The sequence below is a fragment of the Gymnodraco acuticeps genome, unplaced genomic scaffold (assembly GCF_902827175.1).
Source record: "Gymnodraco acuticeps unplaced genomic scaffold, fGymAcu1.1, whole genome shotgun sequence".
Classification (NCBI taxonomy): domain Eukaryota; kingdom Metazoa; phylum Chordata; class Actinopteri; order Perciformes; family Bathydraconidae; genus Gymnodraco; species Gymnodraco acuticeps.
This window is the reverse complement of record NW_022990214.1, coordinates 702,765-727,030: the sequence shown is the minus strand read 5'-3', so window position 1 is coordinate 727,030 and position 24,266 is coordinate 702,765. Positions and strand designations below refer to the sequence as shown.

Sequence of the window (24,266 nt, the reverse complement as noted above, 5' to 3'; positions counted from 1 at the left end):
AGATAATGAAGGTAATAACAAATAAATAATAGGATTGAATAAATAATACTAGAAAAGCCATTAGTCTATAAATAAATAAAAAAAGGGAGAGAATTCAGTGTAATTTCTTAAAACACTGTCAAATTACTTGTGGGGTTCCTCAAGGATCTATTTAAGGGTCTTTGCTTTTTCATCTATTTTATTCTTTTTATGATTGTATAACTCTCATCGAGTCAGTTAATATCAAGCTTGCCAGTCACTCAAGTGCTTTCAATTGCACCAACCTGCTGCTGTTTTATCTTGCATCAAAATAGTTTATGTGAATAGTAAACGAACAGTAAATGATTTTTTCATTACACTGTTTAAGATTCTTTGAGATTTGTGTCTTTTGTCTTTTAAGATGATAAAAACCATACATCTCTTCCTGTCCATCTCCAAAAACACAGATATTATTGAGCACCTGCTAGCCTCTGGAGCTTGTCCTGGGCGTCTTTCAGGAGCTCCTTTGCTTCATCTCTGAGCCTCTCTGCCTTTTTCTTTGCTTCCTGCACAGCCTTGGCCTTTGTGTCGACCCGCTGCTGCACCTCATGGTATTTATCTGTCAGCTGGCCGTCTAGAATCTGAGCAATCAGACAGGTGAGACATTTTGTATTCAACAATTGTTTACACTTGTAATTAGATGTACAGAAACACAGACAAACACACACCTGCTTGGCCTCGTTTGCTTTGTCTCGTGCCATGGTGGCGGTCTCCTCTGCTCGGGCTGCTGCCATGGTGTTGTTGGCCCGTTTGGTCTTCAGGGCAGCGATCTCCTGCCCCAGGGTTCCCAGCCGGTCCATGGCCTCCGTCAGGTCCTTCTCATTGTTGGAGGTCTCTGACTCGATCTGAGGAGAGCATGCACAGGCAGAGTGAATTCTGATCCTTTTGAAATAATATCATGACTAGTAGGGATGCACCAACTGTGATTTTCAAAGAAGATACCTATACCAACCTCTTTTTTCTGTTCATTTTTTTGTTTGCCAATACATCAAAAACACATCTTTATTATAAAATATAATGAAATGCCCTTCATCACACTTACTTTGAATGAGCATAGATTTCTTTAATTTTTTCTCTTTTCTTTTTTTGTGGTCAATAATGAAACTCAACGAAATCTGAAACATTTATGAAAAGTATCTAGCCAAAGATAAGTGTGTGAACTGGTCCTGTAATGTTATCGGTAATAAAGGAAAATATGTAAAAAAACTAAATAAAAGACGAAACACCGACTAATCACTTTGAGTGCTGTTGAACAAAATATGTAACAACCTTTAATCTAATCAAAAAGCACCTGGCAAACCAATAAAGGTTTTCCTGTTTGGGGTTTTAGTTTGTTACTGTACCTGCACCAGGCGGGCTTCAGTGTCCCTGATGTCAGCCTTGGCTGTGGCGATGGCCTTCTCTGCGGACGTCTGAGCCGTCTGAGCGCCGGCCAGCGCCTGCTTCACTGTCTCCGCTGTCGTCTTCACTCCCTCTGCACTGTGCCTGCATCCATAAATACAGGAGCTCTTTGTTAGATCAAATAATTCTCTAACATGCTGTTAGACGTGCATGTTCTGAAGTCGATCTATTCTCCACCTATACCTGGCCCTCTTGGCGTCCAGCAGCAGCTGCTCCGCTCTGCGGACGTCGTCCTGCGTCTGCTGCAGGATGGCATCCACGTTGGAGAGGCTGCGGACTCGTTCTTTGATTTCATCAGCGAGGTGTCTGATCTGCAGCGGGGAGGCGGGGATGGAGAGCTCCAACACGCGGTTGGCCACGGCCTCAATGCTGTCTGGGTCTGCACCCTCCTCTGAGAGAGAGACATAGGGGTTGATTAGAAGGCACCATAAACATTAAACCTGTTGTTGGTAACTTTGTAAGAACCCTGCAGACTTACGAGTGAGGAACTCTCTGATCTGCTTGATGAGGTCTCTCAGGTCGTTGTTGGAGCGCTCCACTTTGTTCTTGGTGGCCGTGGCTTTGTCTAGAGCTGCTTGGGCTTTTTCTTTGGCCTCCTCTGCCTTGGTCTTGGCGTCTGCCACCTGTAAGAAACACAGGAAGGCTTAGAGATTAACAACAGACTGAAAGATACAACTTATTCACCATAACTGCGGTTTCTTAACAATGCTTTCCAGGAATTGTTTATGTGATAAAGGCTTCTGGATTATTTTATTCTAGTATGTCCATTTTCTTACTTTGTGAACTAATCTTGTGATAAATGTTATTCTTCTTTATACCTAGTTCTTAAAATACTTTTCCCCATTGTTCAGCTGTGTTTTTACCTGAGGACCCCAATAAACAATGATACAAATAAAAACCTAACTCATAACTGGATGAAGTTTGATGTTTGATTTTAGCGCTATTACAGTTTAAAATCATTCAATATATTACATCGGGGCTCAGATCAGATTTTCCAACGTCTGCCTTAGGGGACAAAACATGCATTACCTTGTTTCCTGCACAAAGAAATACATATCCAATAATATCAAAGTTGTTGCTAACCATTGATCTATCCAAGCGTGGTAAACAGTTCAAACAAGAGCAACTATTTTAAAATGGACCCACGGGATATATTTACCTAAAAAAACTAAGAACAAAACACCACAGAGCTACATGAGCCTCCATACCTTGGTGAAGAGTCCCTCCACCTCTCCCATGGCTTTGTTCAGCTCCTTCGCTGCGTGTTTCGATCTCTCCAGGGCGTTGTCTGCGACTGCCACAGCGCCGTTACAGTTTAGGCCTCCACAGTGACGGTTCCCTTCATCGTCACGGCAACCTGCACCCCCACAAGGACTTTCACCACAGGGAACGTCACCCGGGGCGCCGCACACCTGTAGGGACAGTGGAACATACATTTCATTTGCATGCAAAGGGTCAGGCAATAAACTCACACCTGCGGTGCAGTCGGGAAGAAAAGCAATGTGGAGCGGCACCTCATTTCATAAGGAGTTTAACCGTGACACTTTTCGAAATCCCGTTTGTGTCCCCCCACTTTACAAATAGGCCTATGTTTATTATTATTTTGTAACGCAAGCCGTCATCGCCACGGAGGAGCACACAGCCTCTGTGAGCGAGCGAGACAGAGAGAGAGAGAGAGCACACCTTTATCTTTTTAATATAGCATAGGTGTAAAAAATAAAGAAATCATTCCAATGTGTACTATAGGACAGTAAAAAAAAAAAACTGTTCAAAAGGAGAGTGATTAGTAAAATATGCATAAATAAAAAGAAAGAATGCTAACTAGGTAACATAAGATAAGAATAAACAAGTTTACATGATTTGTTGTTGGTTGTGATCATATTCTAAAGATATTTGGATTATTGATATGTATACAGCTTTCATCTGAGTGTTGAGAGCTGTATCCATACATTCATGTTGCTCTCAAAGTGCACCAGATTGATGCATTTCACTTCAACATTTAAAAATAATATCTTCCCGGGGGTGCATGCCCCCTGACCCCCCTAGAGGAGGTGAGGACCCCCCTAGAGGAGGTGAGGTCCACCCCCAAATAAAGTAGGTTAAAATAATTAAATTGAATACATGTTATTTTAGTAAACACTGAAAACGGGTCCCACAGACCCAAACAGCACACAAAGGTTAAAGGTCAGCATATAATAATGTTAAAATGTGCTAAATATACACTGCAAAAAACTAAGAAAAGAGGAGTAAAAGTAGCTCACGACTTGTTTTATTTTTTGAAAGTAGCTCTCACCCTAAAAAAGGTTGGAGACCCCTGATCAAAAATGATACATTTGACCATGTTAAGCTTGGCCTACCATTTGATTGGAGCGATGAGGAACAGGTGGGGCTTGAAAAGGCCCACCTGTTCAAAGCGGGGAATGACAGAAAAAGTTTGAGAACCACTGGGTTAGGTGAAGAAGCCACCTTTTAATCACATCAATAAAAATGTTTTGACTTCATATTGATTACAAAATATATAGACACAAAGTCAAAATACATGGATATTATAATACTATAATCTGGGGATCCAATTTCTGGGTCTGATCTGAACGGTTGAAAAAAGGTTAAGCATGGATAATCTTTCTAAGATATTTCTAATGTTTTGGCAGGGGATTTTCTTTCTTTTGGTGTATTTTAGGAAGCTGTAGTACACCACTACAACATAACATCTGTATAGTTAATGCTAACAGCAGATTAGCGCCTATTCAAATTCATTTCTAGACACAAAGGAGGATAGTAATGTTAAATAACGCTATATGTATTTTATGTTCAATTGTTTGCACCTGTTCAATCGTCACAAGAGACACAGGAGAAAGAAAAACAGAATTTAGATCAGACTTAGAAAAAAGATGTCCAGATATCTTTTCTCAGCACTTCACTGTATGTATGGATTCACACATTAATGCCATCACATTTAATTCGTTTTTTAACAGCTGCTTCAAATCAAGAAGAATGTGTTCAAACCTTCTCATTGATCTTCTTGAGGTCCAGGCCCTGTGCTCTAGTGTTGAGATCTCCAAGCGCGCGCTTGTTGGCAGCATTTTTACGGTTGAAGTCGTCCTTCTTGGCGGAGATGAGGCGCTCGGTGCGGCGGCGAGTGTCTGCTGATTGGCTGACCGTGCTGGGCTTGGTGGTCGTTGACCCGTTGGCACGGCGCTCCGCATCACGAGACTTGTTGTAGGAGATACGGACGCTGTCGTACGCACCTAGAGGAAACCACATTTCAGATCAATCAAACTGTTGCTGGAGTACATTTAAGGATTGAAAAGAAAACTAAAAGCCTACAGCGGTTTCAGACACATTCTCAGAGGTTTGCCAGCCATATGAAGGCCTGAGTCAATCTACATGTGTGTTAGTAGTCTGGCATTAGCTCCTGATGCTAGCTGGGACTTCAAATCTCTTGTCCTTAGGCATTATGTAAAGTGATTTGAAAGATCCATCTCCTCCTTTTTCCTCACCTAGGAAGTTGGAGTTTTTCAGGGTGTCCAGTTGGCGGTGCAGCTGCTGGGAGGTGAGGTTCAGCTCTTTAGCCTCTCTCTCCAGAGCGCTCAGCTCCTTGCTGGCCTCAGAGTTGCTGTCCTGCACGACCGTGAGGTCTCCCTCCAGACGGTTCAGGGCGTCAGTGGTCTCACCGATCTGCGCTCTGCAGGGAAATACAAGCAGTGGTGGAGGAATGAGAATTATAATCCTGATATGATTTTTACCTGTGCCTCACCAGAGTAATTTCGGCTTTGTAATTGTTCGAATCTTTTGGCTGCGCATTTGGCAAGGTTGTACGATATTTTTCTCTTCTTTTTTCTTTTCTTTTTGGAAGTTTAACTTAAGCTCTTATAATTACTAATACAATCATTAAATGTGTATCTAAATTACAGATACAGAATTATTTTTCCAAAATGTTGATCCCACAGCCATTATAGCATAACATATTGCATTATATTGTTGACAGATCTGCTGTTTAGGTGGCCGTGACAGACCTCACGTACTCTATTAAGCTTACCATTGATAAATAAATGCTAAATTGGCTTTAATTTGGTTTGATGGAAATGAAGTATTTCTCAATAATGTCTTATATATATGAAACCAGACAGTACATCCTGAACGTTTGACCTATCCAAATTGTGCAATTTAGAATGTGCAAGCAAAGCATAAAAGTTTCCACCACAATTGTAGGAAGGCGTTTTGGTTTTTGACACTTTGACAACGGTTACAACGATTGAGGACAACAATGCACACCTGTATGTTCCTGCCTGTGTACATGACATAAGCTGCTCATAACCAATTGCCCCTTGTGGGATTAATAAAGTTGTTGATTGATTGATTGTTTCTGTAAATAAATTAAAGTTTGAATATTTGAAATTGAAGTTAAAATAAATCTAAATTCTTTACATGTCAATTTGTTTTTTTAAAACTGATAAAACCGCTTTGTACTTTGTACATTTCGACCCAATTCCTGGTCTCTGGTGGTTTCTGAAGGTATCTGCTTGGTCTTAGAGTGAGGTAAGAACACCCTTCCTTGGAAAAGGCTGACAGTAGTTGATAATTTGGACTTCAAATTGTTTAAGGGAAATAGAAACCCTGCTAAGGTTAAGCTGTAGTTTCATATTGGTTACTGTGGTTGATGTGGTTTTGATTGATGCTGAAATATGACATGTGCTCTGCTGGTGTGGTAATATCACTGCTGTGATATTAGTGTTTGACTCTGGCTATGTTTGATTTTACACTTGCATTGTTTTAATTGGCATAACTAAGGTTCAAAAGAGGGGGTTAGGGATTGTGGGTGCTGAAGCTGCCCTAATTACCAGGGAGTCTCCCAACGACACGGGTTTCTCCTCCAGGGGCAGTTTAGATACTTCTCTGGGGTCTTACCAGCCCACCAACACCTACTGCACTACACACTCCGTTTGATATCCTGGCGGTCGGACATCCAATGCTTTAGTGGCTGAAATAAGTGATACGACGGGCAGCTGGTGTTAAAGGCCACGCTGTTAGCGGCCCCCCTAAACAGATTACGGTGATCTTGCATGTAGATTCTGGGGGGTTAGTCCTAAAGGTAGGACAGCTGTTTTCCAGAGCCTTATCAGCATTGGAGCTCGGTATCGGAGACGACCTAGATATTAACGTTGGTTGTATTGAAGTTGGATTCCTTTTCAATATAATATCAAGCTTTTATGCTTTTGGAACAATCTGCCAGATTGAGCCAGTTTTGCTCATATTGCCCTAAATGACCGTGCTATTTTCTTGGTATTCTGCACAAAACCATCATGCATTTAAATCAACTAATCCCGACTGAGAAACAATTGAAATTCCCACTGCATGTGAAGAAAATGTTTTTTTTCTTTTCTTTTTTTGTCAGGACTGAAGCAGATATATCACAGTAAAAGTAGTAAAGAGTATAATCTATGACTTTGTGGCACAGACTTTTTTTAATCTTTATACTGCTACCTAAATGTATGATATCAATGTGTACTTGTAAAAGCACCTCGATGACTTCGAGGCGTGAAGATGGACGGTGTGGCGCTGTGCAATGATCATCAGATCAAGGGGTGAAACCCGCCGCTGCTGCGTCTGTAAAGCCGGTGTGTCCTTGGGCTACACACTTCACCTGAACTTGCTCCTGTGGGTATTGTCCACAGTGACCATTGCATGTATAAAAAATATGTGTAATGTGTATTTGTAAAGCGCTTTGAGCATCTGGAAAAGCGCTATAATAAATGTAAGGAATTATTATTATTATTATTACCTCATTCCACAGAAAGAAAGACTTCAGATGGATATTTTTACTTGGGAAACTCAAAATGCAGTGGGACACAACAGCTGTACCTAAGATCTTCAATAAGCTCCATCAGTGTAGCGACGGCTGCTGCGGTGGCGTTGCGCGCGTTGACAATCTCCTGAGCTCGTTTCAGTTTATCCTCCAGGTCCTTGAAAGCCTTCTCATAGGGCCCAGTGAGCCCGGTGGTCTGAATCTCATGGGCACGATCTGCCAGAGTCTTTGTACGCACTGCTAGGTCCTGGAAACGAGACAGAAAGAGTGTGAAGAAAAGTTATTCAACCTTTCTTAATCGGCATCTGAGAATTAGACCCCCTCTTTGGCACCAAACCGCACCTGCACAATGCGGTCCCAGTCCCCGAAGCACTGGTGACAGGGCTGACAGTTGGGGAACTGTCCGGAGAAGCCTCGGGCACACTGGTCACAGCGGACCCCCGACACCCCCTGCTGGCACACACAGTGGCCCGTCACCCTGTTGCACTGAGAGGACTCGATGCCTCGCCAGTCACAGTCACACACTGCAGAGAGAAGGAGAAGGAGGGAACGTGGTGTGATGAGTCAACTGGTCTAAGCTTGTAATGAGAACATCTCATTTGTTTACACATATGTATACAGAGGCACAGAGCAGTACATCAGGAAAACAAAACTTGTGATCAATATTCAGATTTTTTAGAGCAGAAATAAAAAATGTTTAGGATAATAAAATCCTTTATCCTTGGCATGTGAATTATCTTGTTTGTTGTTGTAATACCCATTTTGACCACAAGAGGCTGAGTGCACCACTACTATAGAAAGGACTAAAAGCATTCGTGTTTTCTTCTAAATGAGCTTTAATTTCTCAATGCACTCTAAACAAAATGCATCAACAGTGCATTCATCGGGAAGTTGTCTCAGTTGGGGGGGTCCTGTATCCTGAAACACTTCAAATAGACTCTTCTCCTCCATGTGAACTTATTCTCTCTTTATCACCTGACCTCCTTAGAGGCAGCCCTGAACATCCTAACTGACGATTACATGGTTTATAAAAGAGTTTAACTTGTAGTGCATTACTTTCGGTAGGTATAAAAACCAACAGTGAATGAGAGCATTTTGTCCTATGGTATCTTGTCACCGTGAGGTACAAACAACTGTGCAACCATCTCTCCGCCTGAGCATCTATAAAGCCCTACATAACCTGGGTTCTGCCATTCATAATTTGTTCTCATCTACATCATGTTCATCACAACCCCTTTCTTTTCTGTCAGTGTCATTATGTTTCTGACCTCTGCACTGTGTCCTCGGGTCTCCCCAGTAGTTCTCCTGACAGTCTGTGCACGTCTTCCCACCAAAGCCATCACGACACTGACACTGCCCAGTGAACTGCACAACAGAGTGAAAAATAGAAGATGACTCATCAATTTCATTTGTATCTGTCAGTGTGTATGAATATATCTCATATGTATGCTGTATACATAGAATGTGCCTATTTGAATGTGTTACCCCAAGTGTTTCCTACCTCGTTACATGATGAGGTGACAGAGTTGTTGGGGTCACAGCCGCAGGCGTCACATCCCTTCCCATTGGCCAGGTTCCAGTGGTTGGGGGCGCAGTGGTCACATGTCAGGCCGATGACGTTCGGCAGACATTGGCACTGCCCTGTGGCACGCTGGCACACACAGTCCTCACGCTCCATACACTGCTCACGGTCGGTACCCAGGAAGTTACATGTGCACTCTGAAGGGCAAAATAAAGCATGCATAATGATATCGTTTTAAAGGGGTTACTATCTATTCATTCTCTGTGGGGGCACAGCTTTCATCATTTTCAGTGAATGATGTCAAATGCAGCAGTTGTCCATAAGTTCAATCACCATACTCTCACATTATTGGACAAATAGATATTATCTTAACAGACATGTATTTAAATAGACTTTAAGATTATTACTTTAACATGCAAGCCAATGCTTTTTCTTTTTGAATGCGTCACTCACTCCTGCAGTTGCGTCTGGAAGCGTCCCCGAAGTAGCTGCTCTTGCAGATGCCACAGCTGGGGCCCTCGGCGTTGTAGAGGCACTTCCTGCACTCTCCGGTCCGCCTGTCGCAGGCCTCCATGTCTGACATGTCGATGTTGTTGTTGCACTGGCACGGCTGGCAGCGGCCTCCGGGTTGAGAGGGGTTGCCGTAATAACCCGGAGCACATTCATCACAGCGAGCTCCTGAATGGAAACAACAAAAAGGAAAAAGAGTTACAATAAGGAAGGAGAGGAGAAGGGAGATATGACGCTTGCTGCTGTTATTTGAACCTGAAATGTATTTGGGAAGTGCTCTATGCAATTTCCCAAGCTGATTCAAGGGCGTTTTGTTATGCATCATCACTCAGAGGGGTTAAACAGCCTCATACATTGAGAATTGTTGTCATCACACCTTTCTTCTGGAGATAATGCAACATATTTGTATCTTTTTTGATGACATAATAGACAAAAACATTGGTCAAAAGCCACTTCCATTCTGTGATTGTTCCATGAAGCCTTGCCTGGTGTCTGAATAGTACAATAATGTCCCTCACTGTGCTGCGCTTCATTTGTTTTTAGCATCCGTCCATACCTGTGATGAATTGCTGTTATACCCTGTACCACACAGCATTAGCAAAAGTCAGGCAGACCACTGGAAGCAACGGAAGCCTTGAGATGCAAGTTAGAACAAATTCTTGTGAACTTTCTTTTGCTCATCTGCTGCTTGAAATCCTATCTCAATAATACATCAAAAGTCATTAAAGCTCATCGGGAAGATTTGAATGATATTAAGATTCAAACCATTTTTTTTTTCAGCAAAACTACTGCTCTTGAAGAAAAAGACTATCCTGTGAAAACATTCAGTCAACCCAGGAGGGAAAACTATTTCAACTAAGAGAATTGATCACCAGAATTTTTATTTTCTTAGCCTTCTTGTGAGTAAAGCATTATAGGCTTTTTTCCCTCAATGTTATTTCTTATTGTTGTCGCTTTAGGTCAGAAAATAACCAATAGCATATTTCAGTCTAGCAGCCCCAGAGCGCAGACGAGAAAGAAGGAATGCTTTATCAGTGTATTTATCCTGGCCAAACGGCTACATCGTTGTATCCGTACTGCTCTTTCTTTTTTCTTAGGGAAAAGACTGCTCAACTACCTCCTAACATCTTTTCATCCACAGAGACAGAAGTTGACCCAGAATCATTATCAAATACCAACCTGTACACATTACAACATACATCTTTTTACTTTCAAGGGTGTATCGGAAACCACAGTTTTTGACACAATAACTTTAAAATAATTCAGGATCAGGTCTATTGGGATGGTCTACGTAGACCTGTTTCAAATCTTGTTTTGAAATCATTTAAGCTTATCTATAAAAGCAATAGAAAGAGTTTGCATTTCTTCTCCGAGCCGGGGTTCACACATGGGCACGAGTGCACTGTGGCACAGCACCGCTAATAGGGCGTGCTGAAGCCATGCATAAGGAGGTCAAGTGGGGGGTTGGTGGAGAAAGCAGGAGTAGGAGGAAGAACAGGGGTCAACCATCATTACTCACGCTTATAAATGGTGACCCCGGAGCGTTTAACAATCCCTGTGCCAGTAATACAAGGAGGGAGGAGATTACACAGGTTAGCATTCACCTTAATATGCCCAGTGAGAAACATCACTCTTACCTCATATAGATGTATGATTCAAGAAAAGATAAGAGTTTTCAAAAATGTCAATGTTGTTAGAGGGTCAAATCAGGAGTTGACCCTTCTGTTTAGGTTAAGATGAAAACAAAACACAGAATGAAATGTAATAGCTAAAAAGGTCCCTTTACAAATTCATTGAGTTCCATCATCAGCCTCAGTAGTATTTGGACACAATACAATTAGATGATAATTATCTAAACATACAAACTAGGTCAACTTGTGTCTGAGGAAACACATCACATACACATATACTTTATATATTTGAGACTAAAGCCATATACTACTACTAACAGGGGATCTTATTGGACCGGGTCCTTGTTGCAGGAAGTGCATTTGCACGGGACAGACTAAGACTGTCTCCAATCCAAAGTCATCATCAGTTGACATTATCTCCGTGTGATGTTTTGATTATTAATATTATCACATGACCTATGTCTTCGGGGAAATACGGTAGGTGATTTGAGGTGAAATCTTTACTTGACAAATTCCATAAATTGAGGATTCGGACGGGATTCAGATCACAGAGGAACTCAACAGTTATTACAAATAACTACAGCTCCAAAGGTGATACTATTCCGCTGTGAAAAGAGTTTATGATGAGGATTTGTATATGTTAAAAAACTCAAAACACTTACACAAAAGTGTTGTTGTCGTTCTATATAAAAAGGTTTACCCACACACATCTGGATGCTGAGGAGGAGAAACAGCTAACACAATAAGTAAAGATGGGCAGTAAGAAAGCATGGTCTTTATATCTTACCTGTGTAACCCTGGTTACAGTTGCAGACGATTTGTCTGTTATGGTTGTCCTGGTAACAAGATGCAGCAAAGTGGCGTCCACTGTTGGGGCCCTCTGGACACTGGCACGGGCGACACTGACCATTGGCTGCTTTGCCCAAAATTGGGTTACCGTAGTAGCCATTACCACACCTACAGAAATGACAAAGTAGGAGTAAAAACGATATAGTATAAAACTAGTAAAAATGTAATTAAATTCTCTAAACTGTAACTGACAACTTTGAAACAACATAGTAAACGTACATAAAATGTTCTATAATCAAACTCATACTTTTGTTATAACATCATCAGAGAAAGAAGAACAAAACTGCTTTTTCAATCTCTTTTTTATCTCCCTACGATATATTCTACCCTGATGTCTTGCAGCCTCTTCTCTCTGAAGCCTCACCTGTCACACTTGTCTCCTCCGGTGTTGTCCCTACAGTTGATGCAGGCTCCGGTCCTCTGGTCACACTGTTCTGCGTGTCCGTTACACTGGCAGAGTCTGCAGTTGGGGAAGCCCCAGTGACCCGACTGGCAGCCATCACAGCGAGGACCGAACGCTCCGGGGCGGCACTGGCACTGACCCGTGAACTTGTCACAAAGACGAGTCACGGCGCCTTCCAAGCTGCAACCACAGGCTGGAACGAGGGAGAAAAGAAAAAAGGATAAGTCAAGTGGGGAGGGAATAAAAGAAAGAAAGTGAAAAGAGGGATGGAGAATAATTTACAAATAATTTGGGTTAAGAGGCTTTAGATTTGAAATTCTGTACTGAGACAGTAGAGGGCGCTAGCTACATGGCATATAACTAATCAAAGGTCTTAACTCCTAACTAAAACTAAAAATGTATAATTCTCCGACTCACCTATGCAGCCTGAGGGTCCAAAGCCATAAGTCCCTGGAGCACACTGATCGCAGCGTTGACCAATCACACTGGGCCTGCAGGGACATTGGCCCCCACGGACATCACACATGGCGCTGATTGACCCCTGAGGATCGCAATTACAGGCTAGAGGAGGACAGAGAGGGACAGGCATGAAAAGTAAAACATGTGGACATCCTGCATAATGAATTCTGGGGGGAAAATATTAGCACCAAAAAAGGATGATGCCTGTAAGATATATGAAGAGCAGATGTGTAAATGGTCAAATAATAATAACATGTTAATAAGAAGTTACATTCTTGGCCAATAAATACATTCCACAAGTCAGAAATGTTGTTAATACTGTTCACTTCACTGATCGCAATAATGAGGCTATGTTTTTGTTTCCTCCAAAGGGCAGTCAGAGGTCAGGGTAGAGGTCATGTAACGTAGCAGCCTGCTGCAGTGTAAACATGTTGAGTGTCCGTCAAACACGGCACAGTGAGGTTTTTTTTACTCACGCAGAGCCCCGTCATTGATGATGGCCGACATGCTGGTAATGATCTTGGCGCAGGTGTCACTGATCATAGGGCGGGTCACGCTCTTCGCCCTCTCGTGGCAGCGGTAGCGCTCGAAGGTCTGCTTCCTGTTGTTTGAAGCTACATCTCCCGCAGTGAACATTTCCATGGAGGAGTGGCGTGGCATCAACGCAAGCTGGTGCAAAGAACAGGTTTATGAAAAAGAGACAGTTAAAAAAACTATGATTTCTTTGAGTCCGAGGCTTATTTTGAAGTACACTGAAAAAATGAATTCTTCTCACAGAGTCCACAAGCAGGAAAGCGTTCACTGCTCCGTTCAGGACACTGTTAGCATCCTGATAGCGTCTGAACTCAAAGCGGAGGGTGTAGGTCACACCTTGCTCCAGACACACAGCCCGAGGAGGGACCATGAACCTGCAGCAGACACAGTCAGCACCCAGTTCATATTCAGCAGTTGTGTATGTGTGAATGAGTGTGTGTCTTGAAGTCTCATACCTGGCTCCAGCCGGCAGAGAGACGAGGAATCTGTCATCGTCCGGGATGGTGTTTCCACAGGGGCTGCTGGTGGGAATGGGCCCCGGACGGACTATCGTTATCCGCACCTCCTCCCAGTCCCGGGGCATCTGGGTAGGATCAGTGTATATTGTTAATATGCAGTCAGAAGCATCATGAAATGTAGAAAGGGGAGAAGGACAGGTGCAAATAATGATGTCACAATGATAGGAAATAAATCCCCAATGCTTTAAATTGATTTATAGGCAGAGTTGTTGTTTATACATAACAGCTGCACATATTTGAAGTAAAATGGTGCATCGAGACGTTGAGCAACAAGGCTCTTTCCAAAGAACATTGGTAAAAATGTATTAACCTGTATTACTAAATAGTAAATTGTAAGGTAATTCAACTTTGCTAATAGATGTGATAGTAATATTAAAAGTTTGTTATGGCACACATAACATAATATATACTACATAAAGTATTGTTAACGATAACTCAATTATGTGTTAACCTTTAAGATTTTTTTGCAAGACATCTATTATGTCACATGTACAGCACATATTTGTAACATATAGTAAAATGTTAATAATTGGTTTATAAACTGTTTATAATCATTGTTCGGAGGGCCATTAAAGTTGAAAGGTTTGCAGTTTGATTTGAATACCTTGTTAAATGGTTACTACATAATTTGTATTACATTTAAACGTTATTTAGATTTAGATACTTTCTGGAGTTTTTTTGTCACTGTGACTTTGCCATGAAAAAGTCCAGCCAATTACCCCGAATAAAAGATACCTCTCAGCAAGAGTCAGATTAATTGATTTCACAAAAAAGTAACTATTCATTGAAGACTTTCATTTTTAAACGAGCAGCTGACTATGTAAAAGCAAGGTGCTTAATCTCAAAACACAGACCTGTGACTCATAGCGGATCAGCAGGTCATATTCCATGGAGTAGGGGATGTCAGTGATGAGGAACTCCAGGGTGCCCCCCTCAGGGACCCGAGCGAACCCCAAGCCCGTCCATGATGCAGGCCGACCCTGCTGGTGCTCCCTGGTCTCCAGTGTACAGCCCTGACAATACACACACATATACAGATGTTTGAAAATGTATATCCATATTTAAAACACAGAATCACTCCAATTCAGTTGGCTAATACAGAATATGGGCGGGCTCACCTGTCCCATTTTGGCCAACTCAGCCTCATACAGGAAGTGATCCAGAGCCATGAAGAAGTATCTGGACTCCACCTGCGTACACTGGCGTCCTGCCATGTGGCTGCGGCAGCGACACTGACCGCTCTCCATGGAGCAGCTACAAAGAGGACATGCGGTTTCTTATTGGTTGTGTAATTATCTTTTAATCAGCAAAGTAAACAAGTACTGTTTCAGTTTTTAAAAGTTGTCATGCTAGCTGCTCTCTAATGCATCACATGGTCATAGCAGGGATTTTTGACTGGTGCTAACATCAGCTAGCTAAAATGCTTTATATCCAGGTAGAATGTTTGACATTTTCACTATCTTAGATCATCATTTTTCATAACTAATATTAGATTATTAAATAAAAAACACTGAATTCAGAAGAGCTGAGGCTGTTGGGAACGCCATTAGTGTTGTTGTTGAAGAAAATGTTCATCCCCTGTTTATTTGACTTGAGAACAGAGGCCTGTACGACAAAGCCGGATTTTCGCTTCAGGGAAAACTCCTACGACGCTGGTTCACTTCTTAGCTGCTAGATCTCCATGGTAACTTATGCTGAACGGCTAGCCTGGTGTGGAGCAGGTTAGGTTCTAGGATAAGAGATCAACTCAGTGAAAGCACTGCCTGCTGACCAATCAGAGCTCAGTGTGTGGGGTTTAAAGCGATCAAGTCATATTACAGGAGAAAGGAAATACAGAAAAACTGCCGTTGCAGGAAAGATGGCCGGCAAAAATCAACTGACTGTGTGAACGTGAAAATGAATAGAATATCACCTCCATCTTCAGAGCAATCTGACTATTATACCATTAGCATTAAGAAAGCTTACTTAAATATCTGCCACAACATAAGTAACCGGATCAAAGTAACATTATGTAGCCTACAGTCCGCGGCACTATGAGTGCAGACGTCGATGTGTCCCATTATCATTCATATCACATCATAATGTATCATATATTTCCTTATCTGAGTCAGCTTCTTGAGTCGTATCTGGCTGTGCAACACTCACAGTGTCACATCGTATTATTTTAAGCAACACATTAAGTTCACGAAACACTTGAGTCAAATGTAATTAAAGTCAGATCCACTCGTGCAGTGATATCAGAAACCTGTTAATGTACGCATTCAAACACTTTATCTTTTACCAGCTGTATTCATGTATAATGAATACATGAATACAGCTGGCTTTTATCCTGGATAAAGTGTTTAAGTCACGGATGTTTAAAGTTTAACGTCTTCATATTTGTCTAATTATAGTTGACTTTTCAGAGGCAGAGGGAGTAAGTCCTACATGTGTCATGAGCAAGTCTCAAGTCTTGACCTACAAATCTCAAGCAAGTCCCAAGTCACTGTGGTGAGAGTCAAGCAAGTCAAGTCAAGTCTTTGCTCAGGTCAAGCGAGTCCCAAGTCACTGTGGTGAGAGTCAAGCAAGTCAAGTCAAGTTTTTGCTCAGGTCAAGCGAGTCCCAAGTCACTGTGGTGAGAGTCAAGCAAGTCAAGTCAAGTTTTTGCTCAGGTCAAGCGAGTCACAAGTCAAGTCATACGAAATTCTGATGAATGGTTAAGCCTTCTGCCCTGGCTCCCCTTCAGCAGGGTCACAGCATTTCTCCTGTCTAATACCTAATTCACACCAACGGTGTTTCAGGGCCGGTTCGGAGCTGGAGCTTGAAAATCACCGGGTTTTCCTGTTCACACCGCAGCGGAGCAGGCACGCAAACCGGAGTTGCGTTGGTGTGAATGATTCATGGTGTGAATGAGGTATACCTGTGAATGAGGTATACCTCATGAGGTATACCTCATTCACACCAACGCAACTCCGGTTCAAGCGCCGTGCTAGAGCTTTTCAGGTTCAGAACCGGTTCTTCGGTTTAGCGGAGGCTCTTTTCACACCGCCCAGAGTCCGACTGGTGCTGCGTCATTGCGTCATCGTTTGCGTCATGACGTAACCGTTTGCGTGCCTGCTTCATAAAGCAGGCACGCAGTGGACCACTGCTGCTTGTTAAGTTTCTCCATCGTTGTGTACAAACTGGATAAAACGCCGGCTTTTTGTTGTTGTTCAGGAGTTGATCTCGCCCCTGCCCCTTCCCCAGCCTCGACGTAAGCGTGACGTATGCGGTGCTTTTGCTGTAGCCGGACAATTTGTTGGTGCTTGAAACGAACAAGGATTCCGGAGCTAAGAGGCTGCTCCGCTGCGGTGTGAACAGGAAAACCCGGTGCTTTTCAAGCTCCAGCTCCGAACCGGCCCCGAAACACCGTTGGTGGGAATGAGGTATAAGGTGCTTCTCCTAAGACACTGTCTAACTGTTTTCCTAACTGTGCCTGTGCACAAAGAAATATTGCATCGAAGCCAAATACAACGGAATAGTGTATGTACCAGGGCGCATGATATGTGTGTGTGTGTGTGTGTGTGTAGACAGTGCACTTAGCACTACATTGAGATTAAGATTAAACTAATGTCTTTCTTTTGGGAACACCCACATATACCTATGGCATTGGCCAGATCTGTGTAAATTACTGTTCATTCACACACACAGAGCGGAGCTGAGCACACACACACCAACCCAGTCTTATGGCATTTAGTGTTATAGTCACGAAATACATTTAATCTATTGATTCGTGTTCACCAACACGATTTTCCCCTTTTTTTCGTGTCACACAGAACGATTTTAAAAGCAATGTATTTCTATTGGTAGTATGTTTCTACCTATACCACGTCTTTTTGTCCGGTCGGGTCTTGGAAGACCGGAAGCTGTGTGGTTCATAAAAAAAATGTCTTACTCAATATCAAGCCACGATTATATTGTTTTAATTTTAAATTGTATAATGTCGGACATTTATTGCCGTCCGTGAGGAAAATAAATGGGGCTCAGAATACTGAAATCTGTATTTTTTACATATTTTTTTCCTTCTAATTTGTTATTATTTGTGCAGGTACGAAACAGACTACCAATAGAAATACATTGCTTTTAAAATTGTTCTGTGTGACATGAAAAAAAGGGGGAAATCGTGTTGGTGAACACGAATCAATAGATTACATTTCGTGACTAACACGAAATGCCGTGAGACTGGGTTGCACACACAAATCATGCGCCTTGGGGACCGGACATCTCCTTCATAAAACGAGTAATAGAGGGAATAATCGGGCAGTTCGATGTGTGTAGAGGTGTGTGTGGTTAAAACGTAGCAGCCTGTGGTCGCTCTTTAGCTGTTCTAATGAAGGTAAACACAGTGAAGGTGGTGCATGAAAGGCACTGCGCGCTGGTGCTGCACTTCTCAGAGGCTGTTCTTCTCCTGTTTTGCCGATCCGGTACTAAGTCTGAGTTCGAAATATATCTCAAATAATGTATGGACTGCTATTTCCCCACATAAACATAACAGTGTGTCTGCAATGAAACGGTTGTCTCCTGTGTGCTCCACTTTCTACTTGGCGCAGCGGTAACTTTCTCATGCGCTAGATATACAGTATCTGGTTCGCACAAGATACTTTTTCTCTCTTTTCTTTCTTCAAATATTTTATTTTAAAATGTAAAGTCCGTTCAAGTCATCTGTCTCAAGTCAAGTCTCAAGTCATGAATACCAAGTCAAAGTCAAGTCGAGTCTTTTATCAATGTTAGTCAAACAAGTCTCAAGTCCAAAAATATGCGACTCGAGTCAAGTCATGTGACTCAAGTCCCCCACCTCTGAAAAGAGGCATTTGAATATTTTTTTGCTACGAACTATGATGCAGTGGCACAACACAAGTTAAAACTGGAAATTTGATCTAGTAAAAAGTGGGACTATATCAAACACTATATTCTATTTAAAAAAAAAGATTCTATATTTAAAAAAAAAAACGAATTATTTGGATTACTAGAGAGATTCTGTTAACTTAATATCGTCTCTGTTTTGTTTCAAGTGTTTCAAATGAGGTTAGACTTGAGGATGTCATGTGTGAGCTCTGACTTAAGCTACAGCGTCACTCACTGGTTGTCATGGGCTCCTCCGATGTCACATTCGCAGCCCCGGCAGCCGTTCAGGTCGTGGCTCAGAGCCCAGTGTTCAGGCTACAGACAGGAGGACACAGACAGAGTTACTGACAGGCAGGAACACAGGGAGACACAGACAGTTGGCTTGATGCATCACTCTCCATGCGATTACAGAGTGAGAGGGGAACTCCCACTGCAGTTTGACTGTATCTAGCTCTCTAATCCCAAAAAGCAACATTCATAGCTTCAGGGCATACTATCACTGCCCCTTTTCTTTCATTGGCATTCTGAGATTCTCTTCAAAAGGAGTTGACTGACTGGGTTTTTGAAGGTAGCAATTTCACAATTTTTCTTCAGTATGTTTTGACTGATGGATTTGTACTTATGCCTGTTTTTTGTTTGTTTTTGTTTTGTTTGGAGAGTGAACAAGATAAATTAGTAATGGCATAAACTCCACAATTAAAGGTAGGGTAGGTAAGAATGGAGAAACCAGCAAGAGTGCGCTAGAATTTGAAATCTGCCCCTTCCTTCAGACTTCCTTACAGAGCCCCTCCTCCAACACACACGAACGCGCACATGACCAATGAGGGCACGAGATAAGTTTGTGCACAGATGGAAGGCTGACAGGCAGGTAGGCCATCCAGTTACTTTAGCCGGGCCGGCTCAGATGATTGGTCGTGCTTTTTACAGCGCCACGGCTTCCACAGATGACATTTTTTATGTATTTCTTGTCAAAGCATTTAATGTATTCATTGCTATCGGGATGTTAAGAGCATTCCATGGAATATAACAAAAAGTGTTTCTGAAGTGAATGTCCTACCTTTAAGCTTAATTGAAAATAATACTGATATATTATTTGTCTCAGTAAGATTTTTCCTTTAAATTCTGTCCAATTTTGACGTTACACTATTACTCTAAAATGAGGCTTCTTCACAGGGCTCATGAAAAGACAGGATCCACTTTAGGACCAGGTCCAGACCCTGACCATGTTAGGCCTGCTGTAACCCACACCAACCGGAGAAGCCTTGGATCCCTGGGCTAAATTTAGACACAGGGCCCAGGCAGGAGCTCACATTCCTGCCTATACTATTCCTGGCTGAGTAGGTTCAGGACAAGGTTGAATTATTACAGGAAGCTTGTCAACAATTAACATATAGGGCTTCTGGGGAGAGAGTGGGAGGAACATTTTAGAAAGGAAGAGTGAAGAAGACCAGTAGCACTACTTTATAAGTGAATGGTAAAACAAATATTAGGGTAATATGGGCCTTGAAGTAAAATGTAAGAGAAAGAGATTACATTTTAATTTGATTGTGTCATGTTAAACTACAGCAATCCTTAACCGACATGGTTCAAACTATTTTTTCTCTTTGTTTTACCCTAAAAAAAATCTTTTTTTTTATCAAGACCTTGAACATATGTTTTTATTATTATTTTTGAGAGATTAAGTATTTCAAGAATTCAAGAAAATGTCAATTGTTATTTTAAAATGATTGCAACTTGTTTTGTCAAAGATAAACAGACAACAAAACAAATTGAACCAGGGCTTTTTATGTTGTAAGGAGAGAAAGACAGAGACAGAGAAAATGACCCACAGTAAATATTTGAAGAATTCCTATTATCAATCAGACCCAATGTTTTTTTTCTCACCAAACACTGGTCACAGCTGCGTCCAGTGACGAGACGCTTGCAGAAGCAGTCTCCACTGACGGGGTCACACTGGGAGCGACCTGACACTGTTCCTCTGGGGTCGCAGCGGCAAGCTGGGGGCACAGGGCGGCGGGGGGGGGGGGGGGGGGGGATTGATGAGTTTCAATTAGTTAGTGCAGCATATTGAAAGCTGGGTTATAATGTCAAACACAGGCTGCCACCACTGTCAAGCTGAAGTTGAAATATGTGTCTATTCAACTCTCATTGTCAGATCAATTACCAGTAAACCTAGTAAGCAAGGGTGCAATTTCACCTAAGAATGTGACCCCCACACCAACACAGATTATACATGTTTGTGTAATTCATCTTTCTAAAAACTGTCTAACTGTTAAGTCACAGGCATGGACTTTTCTTGCCCTGATCTTCGCCTGTCAGGCCACATCCAGTCTGCCCAATCCTCTTTGTGAAAGGGATATATGCAGAAATAAAGTCCCCCACCTCTTGTGCAATAAAAAAGAGAAATCATCTGTTTTTTTTAAGATAATTTCCCCAAATTGTTGCTAGTATTGAACTCCAATCAAAGATAATGCAGTGAGATTTGTGCCTCCATTTTTTGTGTTTAAGGGTTCATCGTTGACAGTGGAAATATTAGGCTGATAGATTTGTTGCATTTTTAATACAACTTAAATAACAACAAATAAAGTATCATGTCTATATGCATAAAACTAGAAGATAGTGTGAGTGTCAGTTTGTGTGAGTGCTATCAGAGTCAGTACTCACGTTGGCAGCCCTGAGGGTTTTCAGCGCTCAGGCCGAAGTAGCCGGTCTTACACTTGTCGCAGCGCGGCCCCTCCACATTGGCCTTGCAGCGGCACTGACCTCCCACCATGCCAAGGGAGGGCTCTGTGTGGCTGTCGCACATCCCTCCATTCTGAGAACCATCCGGGTCGCAGTCACAGGCTGTGGGACACAAAGGTAAGTAATGCATGTTCTGGGTTAGTGTCAAGGTGGGTTGGGGTCAATAAGCTTCCATCAGTATAGTCCATTTCAAAGTTTTACTATATCTGACTTTGTCCCAGTTCATTTCTCTGTTGCAGGGTATTGCTTTACCCAAAATGTCATATTATGCGCTAGATACTCAATATGTGTAGTGTACTATTGGTTACCATCCTCTTCTGTGAATTAACTGTAGTATATATATATTTGGGACACACTGAGCAATAATTACCACCAAATGTTGTTTGTTTAAACTATGCAAAAACAAAGTGCATAAACACACACTCACCAACACAGACTTGTGGGTCCCTGATATCTTTGAAAGCGTCTTGGTAGTAGAAGGGTTTGCACATCTCACAGTTGCGTCCCATGGTGTTGTGCTGACAGTCGTCACACACTCCTCCGCTCACATTTCCCGTGGCCTGATACATGGCCATGTCGAAGTGGCACGTGCTGGACTGGCTGTTACAGTTACACTCTAGAAATAAAGAAAGATTTCAAACTAATGAGTCAATGTCAACATATTATTATTGTTTTATTTTTTATTATCCATCAATAATAGATCAGAATCAAACAGATTACATTTTTAATATATTTTTTAAATATAATAACAAAATATTGAAAAATGTAAATCCCAGTTTTTCCAATCCAAAATAATGTCTTAAACGTTTTGTTAGTAAAAAAACGGAAGTGTTTACTTTAATACTTTAAATGATATAAAAACAGAAAAAGTAGGAAAATCTGCATATTTAAAAACAGCATTATGTGACATTTTCTATGAACAAATACTTTAACAATGAGTGAATTATCAAATACGTTGGCAATTATATTTCTGTCAAACAAATAGGAATGGCTAACTCTAGTAATATTAGCCTGATCTTTGTTGTCATCAACGCTTAATGGCTATGTGTTTTTTGTGCACTATTTGTCCCCTTCCTCCTCTGTACTCACTCTTGCAGGCGTTGGTGTTGCGTCCCTCGGCTGGTCTCCAGGGCAGGTCATTGCAGAAATCATCACACTCTTCACAGTTCAAACCCCTAGTGTTATGGTTGCACACACACCTGCCGTGAACCTTAAAGGAAAAAGTGTGTGGGGGGGGGAAGTCATCTACATGAGATGATGAATCAAACGCTTGAAACTAGAGTTAAATTACACATTAATTATAAGTCTGAATGTAAATGAGGCCTCACCATTCCTTCTATATCGGCCCTGATGCCTTCGATGCGGGCGCACTCGGAGGCGTGGCCGTAGCAGAAGCAGTTTCCACGTACCACAAGCTCGTACATGGCATAGTAATACTTTTCTTTGATTTCAGCTCTGGGGTCTAGCAAGTTGTCTCCCAGTGTGTGAAGCTTGGTGAAGTTTACTCTCAAGTTAGTGATCTTTAGCTGGCCTGTTGGGGAGAGGACAGGAAGAGAATAAGAGAGGGGAGGAGCAGAAGGCAGGAACATGTATTTGATTCATGTGGACACTAAGTTTAGTTAGGCTGTGTTATGTTGGATGGTGTGGTATAAGCTGGTTAAGTATAGGATGAAGCACATCAAACACGAGTTAACAATACAAACACACACACATTTGCGCTTTTTACCAAGGCCTTTTTCAGCAGCAATAGGAAGTGAAGGCCAGTGGAGCATGACAGAACTTAGTGTGTGGCAGAGCATTATGGGATGTTTTGAGGATTAGTTAGTCCTGAGAATTTTGAGGCACCTTAAGATAACATTGTATGGGGAAAAAACAAGAGCAGTTTAAAGACGGATGTACATCTGATTAGTAAACCGTAGATCAATGGAGCAAACACAGTGGATATTGCAAACCTGAAGCATCACGCCAATGTGAACACATTACAAAGCATGATAGGAAATGTAACAATAGGTGTTGATCAACAGAAAAAGATTTTGTAATGAGTAAATCATTTGCCATTCACAGGCAGCATTGCAATAGTTCAGACTGTTGAATTCAAATGCAATGGATCATAACGGATATTACCATTTAAATTAACTTAGCAGGATGATCAGAGTGGCGGCCATTTTTGTGTGTACCTTTGCCATTGCAAGGAACTGTAACCATAGTAGCTAGTGTTACGGCTGTATGTGTTCCCTGTTGCTTTCCCCCTGTAGTTCCTCTGCCAAGGTGTGCTGCGTTGCTGCAACAAGGTGCACATCGAGAGGAAGGTCTTAAGGCTCCAGTGCCAGCAGCAAAAGGGGGAGGCCTCTGGCGGCAATGGATATTGGTACACTTTGTTTGATTATAAAAAACGTATGGATTTGATTATTTGAAAGGTGTCTTCTGTGTTCTGTTTAGGTAAGTGGTGGAATTCTGTTAGGGACATTTTAAGGGTGGGACGTAACACTAGCTACTTCATCTTCTCATGCAACGTTACTGTTCAGCAACAGGTCAATCTGACATGAATTCAGTATTTGACCTATAAACTTCCATCTTCACACAAACCAAATTGCTTAGGTTTAAGCAAGACAACTTTGTGGTAAAGATCATGGTTTGCTCTGCAGTGTTTTTGGACCCATAGCAACCTCATTCTGATTTTAGACTTCATCTGACTTTATACTTCCTGGTTCAAGATTAGGATTGTGGATTTCATACTAAACCATTTTGTAGAATATATTATATTGGTATTTAGTAAAAGGGATGAAAGTGAAAATGTTCATATTCTATTTCTTTGGTTTAAAGATAAGCTCTCAGAGTTTTTGCTGCTTGAGTTTTTACAGAGCTTCGTCAAAAGCAGAACTTTATCTACAGAATCTTACTATATAACCCTTTTCTATAAATAGTTAATTATTGGAAGTATGTGTGTTTTTTGTGTCTCCATAAATCCAAGCCAAGTTTTTTTGTTTGACTGACAATATCCAATTGTCAT

At 41.7% G+C, this 24,266-nt stretch overlaps 1 protein-coding gene across 1 annotated transcript in view; it reads right to left on the bottom strand.

Annotated features, from left to right (window-relative positions):
• Window positions 1-24,266, bottom strand: part of lamb2 (laminin, beta 2 (laminin S)) — a 70,003-nt gene that overhangs the window by 2,114 nt on the left and 43,623 nt on the right. The window contains exons 8-34 of the mRNA XM_034218493.1: window positions 22,585-22,787; window positions 22,346-22,466; window positions 21,684-21,872; window positions 21,179-21,358; window positions 20,399-20,511; window positions 18,750-18,829; window positions 14,770-14,905; window positions 14,506-14,664; window positions 13,589-13,716; window positions 13,375-13,507; window positions 13,076-13,268; window positions 12,558-12,701; window positions 12,102-12,333; window positions 11,676-11,845; window positions 9,201-9,425; window positions 8,727-8,944; window positions 8,494-8,590; window positions 7,568-7,749; window positions 7,282-7,472; window positions 4,920-5,104; window positions 4,426-4,667; window positions 2,628-2,831; window positions 1,898-2,042; window positions 1,603-1,810; window positions 1,362-1,503; window positions 687-863; window positions 440-599 (exon numbers count right to left, since the gene is read on the bottom strand). Of these exons, the coding sequence (XP_034074384.1) occupies window positions 440-599; window positions 687-863; window positions 1,362-1,503; window positions 1,603-1,810; window positions 1,898-2,042; window positions 2,628-2,831; window positions 4,426-4,667; window positions 4,920-5,104; window positions 7,282-7,472; window positions 7,568-7,749; window positions 8,494-8,590; window positions 8,727-8,944; window positions 9,201-9,425; window positions 11,676-11,845; window positions 12,102-12,333; window positions 12,558-12,701; window positions 13,076-13,268; window positions 13,375-13,507; window positions 13,589-13,716; window positions 14,506-14,664; window positions 14,770-14,905; window positions 18,750-18,829; window positions 20,399-20,511; window positions 21,179-21,358; window positions 21,684-21,872; window positions 22,346-22,466; window positions 22,585-22,787 (4,557 nt within the window). The remainder of the gene's footprint in view (window positions 1-439; window positions 600-686; window positions 864-1,361; window positions 1,504-1,602; window positions 1,811-1,897; window positions 2,043-2,627; window positions 2,832-4,425; window positions 4,668-4,919; window positions 5,105-7,281; window positions 7,473-7,567; window positions 7,750-8,493; window positions 8,591-8,726; window positions 8,945-9,200; window positions 9,426-11,675; window positions 11,846-12,101; window positions 12,334-12,557; window positions 12,702-13,075; window positions 13,269-13,374; window positions 13,508-13,588; window positions 13,717-14,505; window positions 14,665-14,769; window positions 14,906-18,749; window positions 18,830-20,398; window positions 20,512-21,178; window positions 21,359-21,683; window positions 21,873-22,345; window positions 22,467-22,584; window positions 22,788-24,266) is intronic.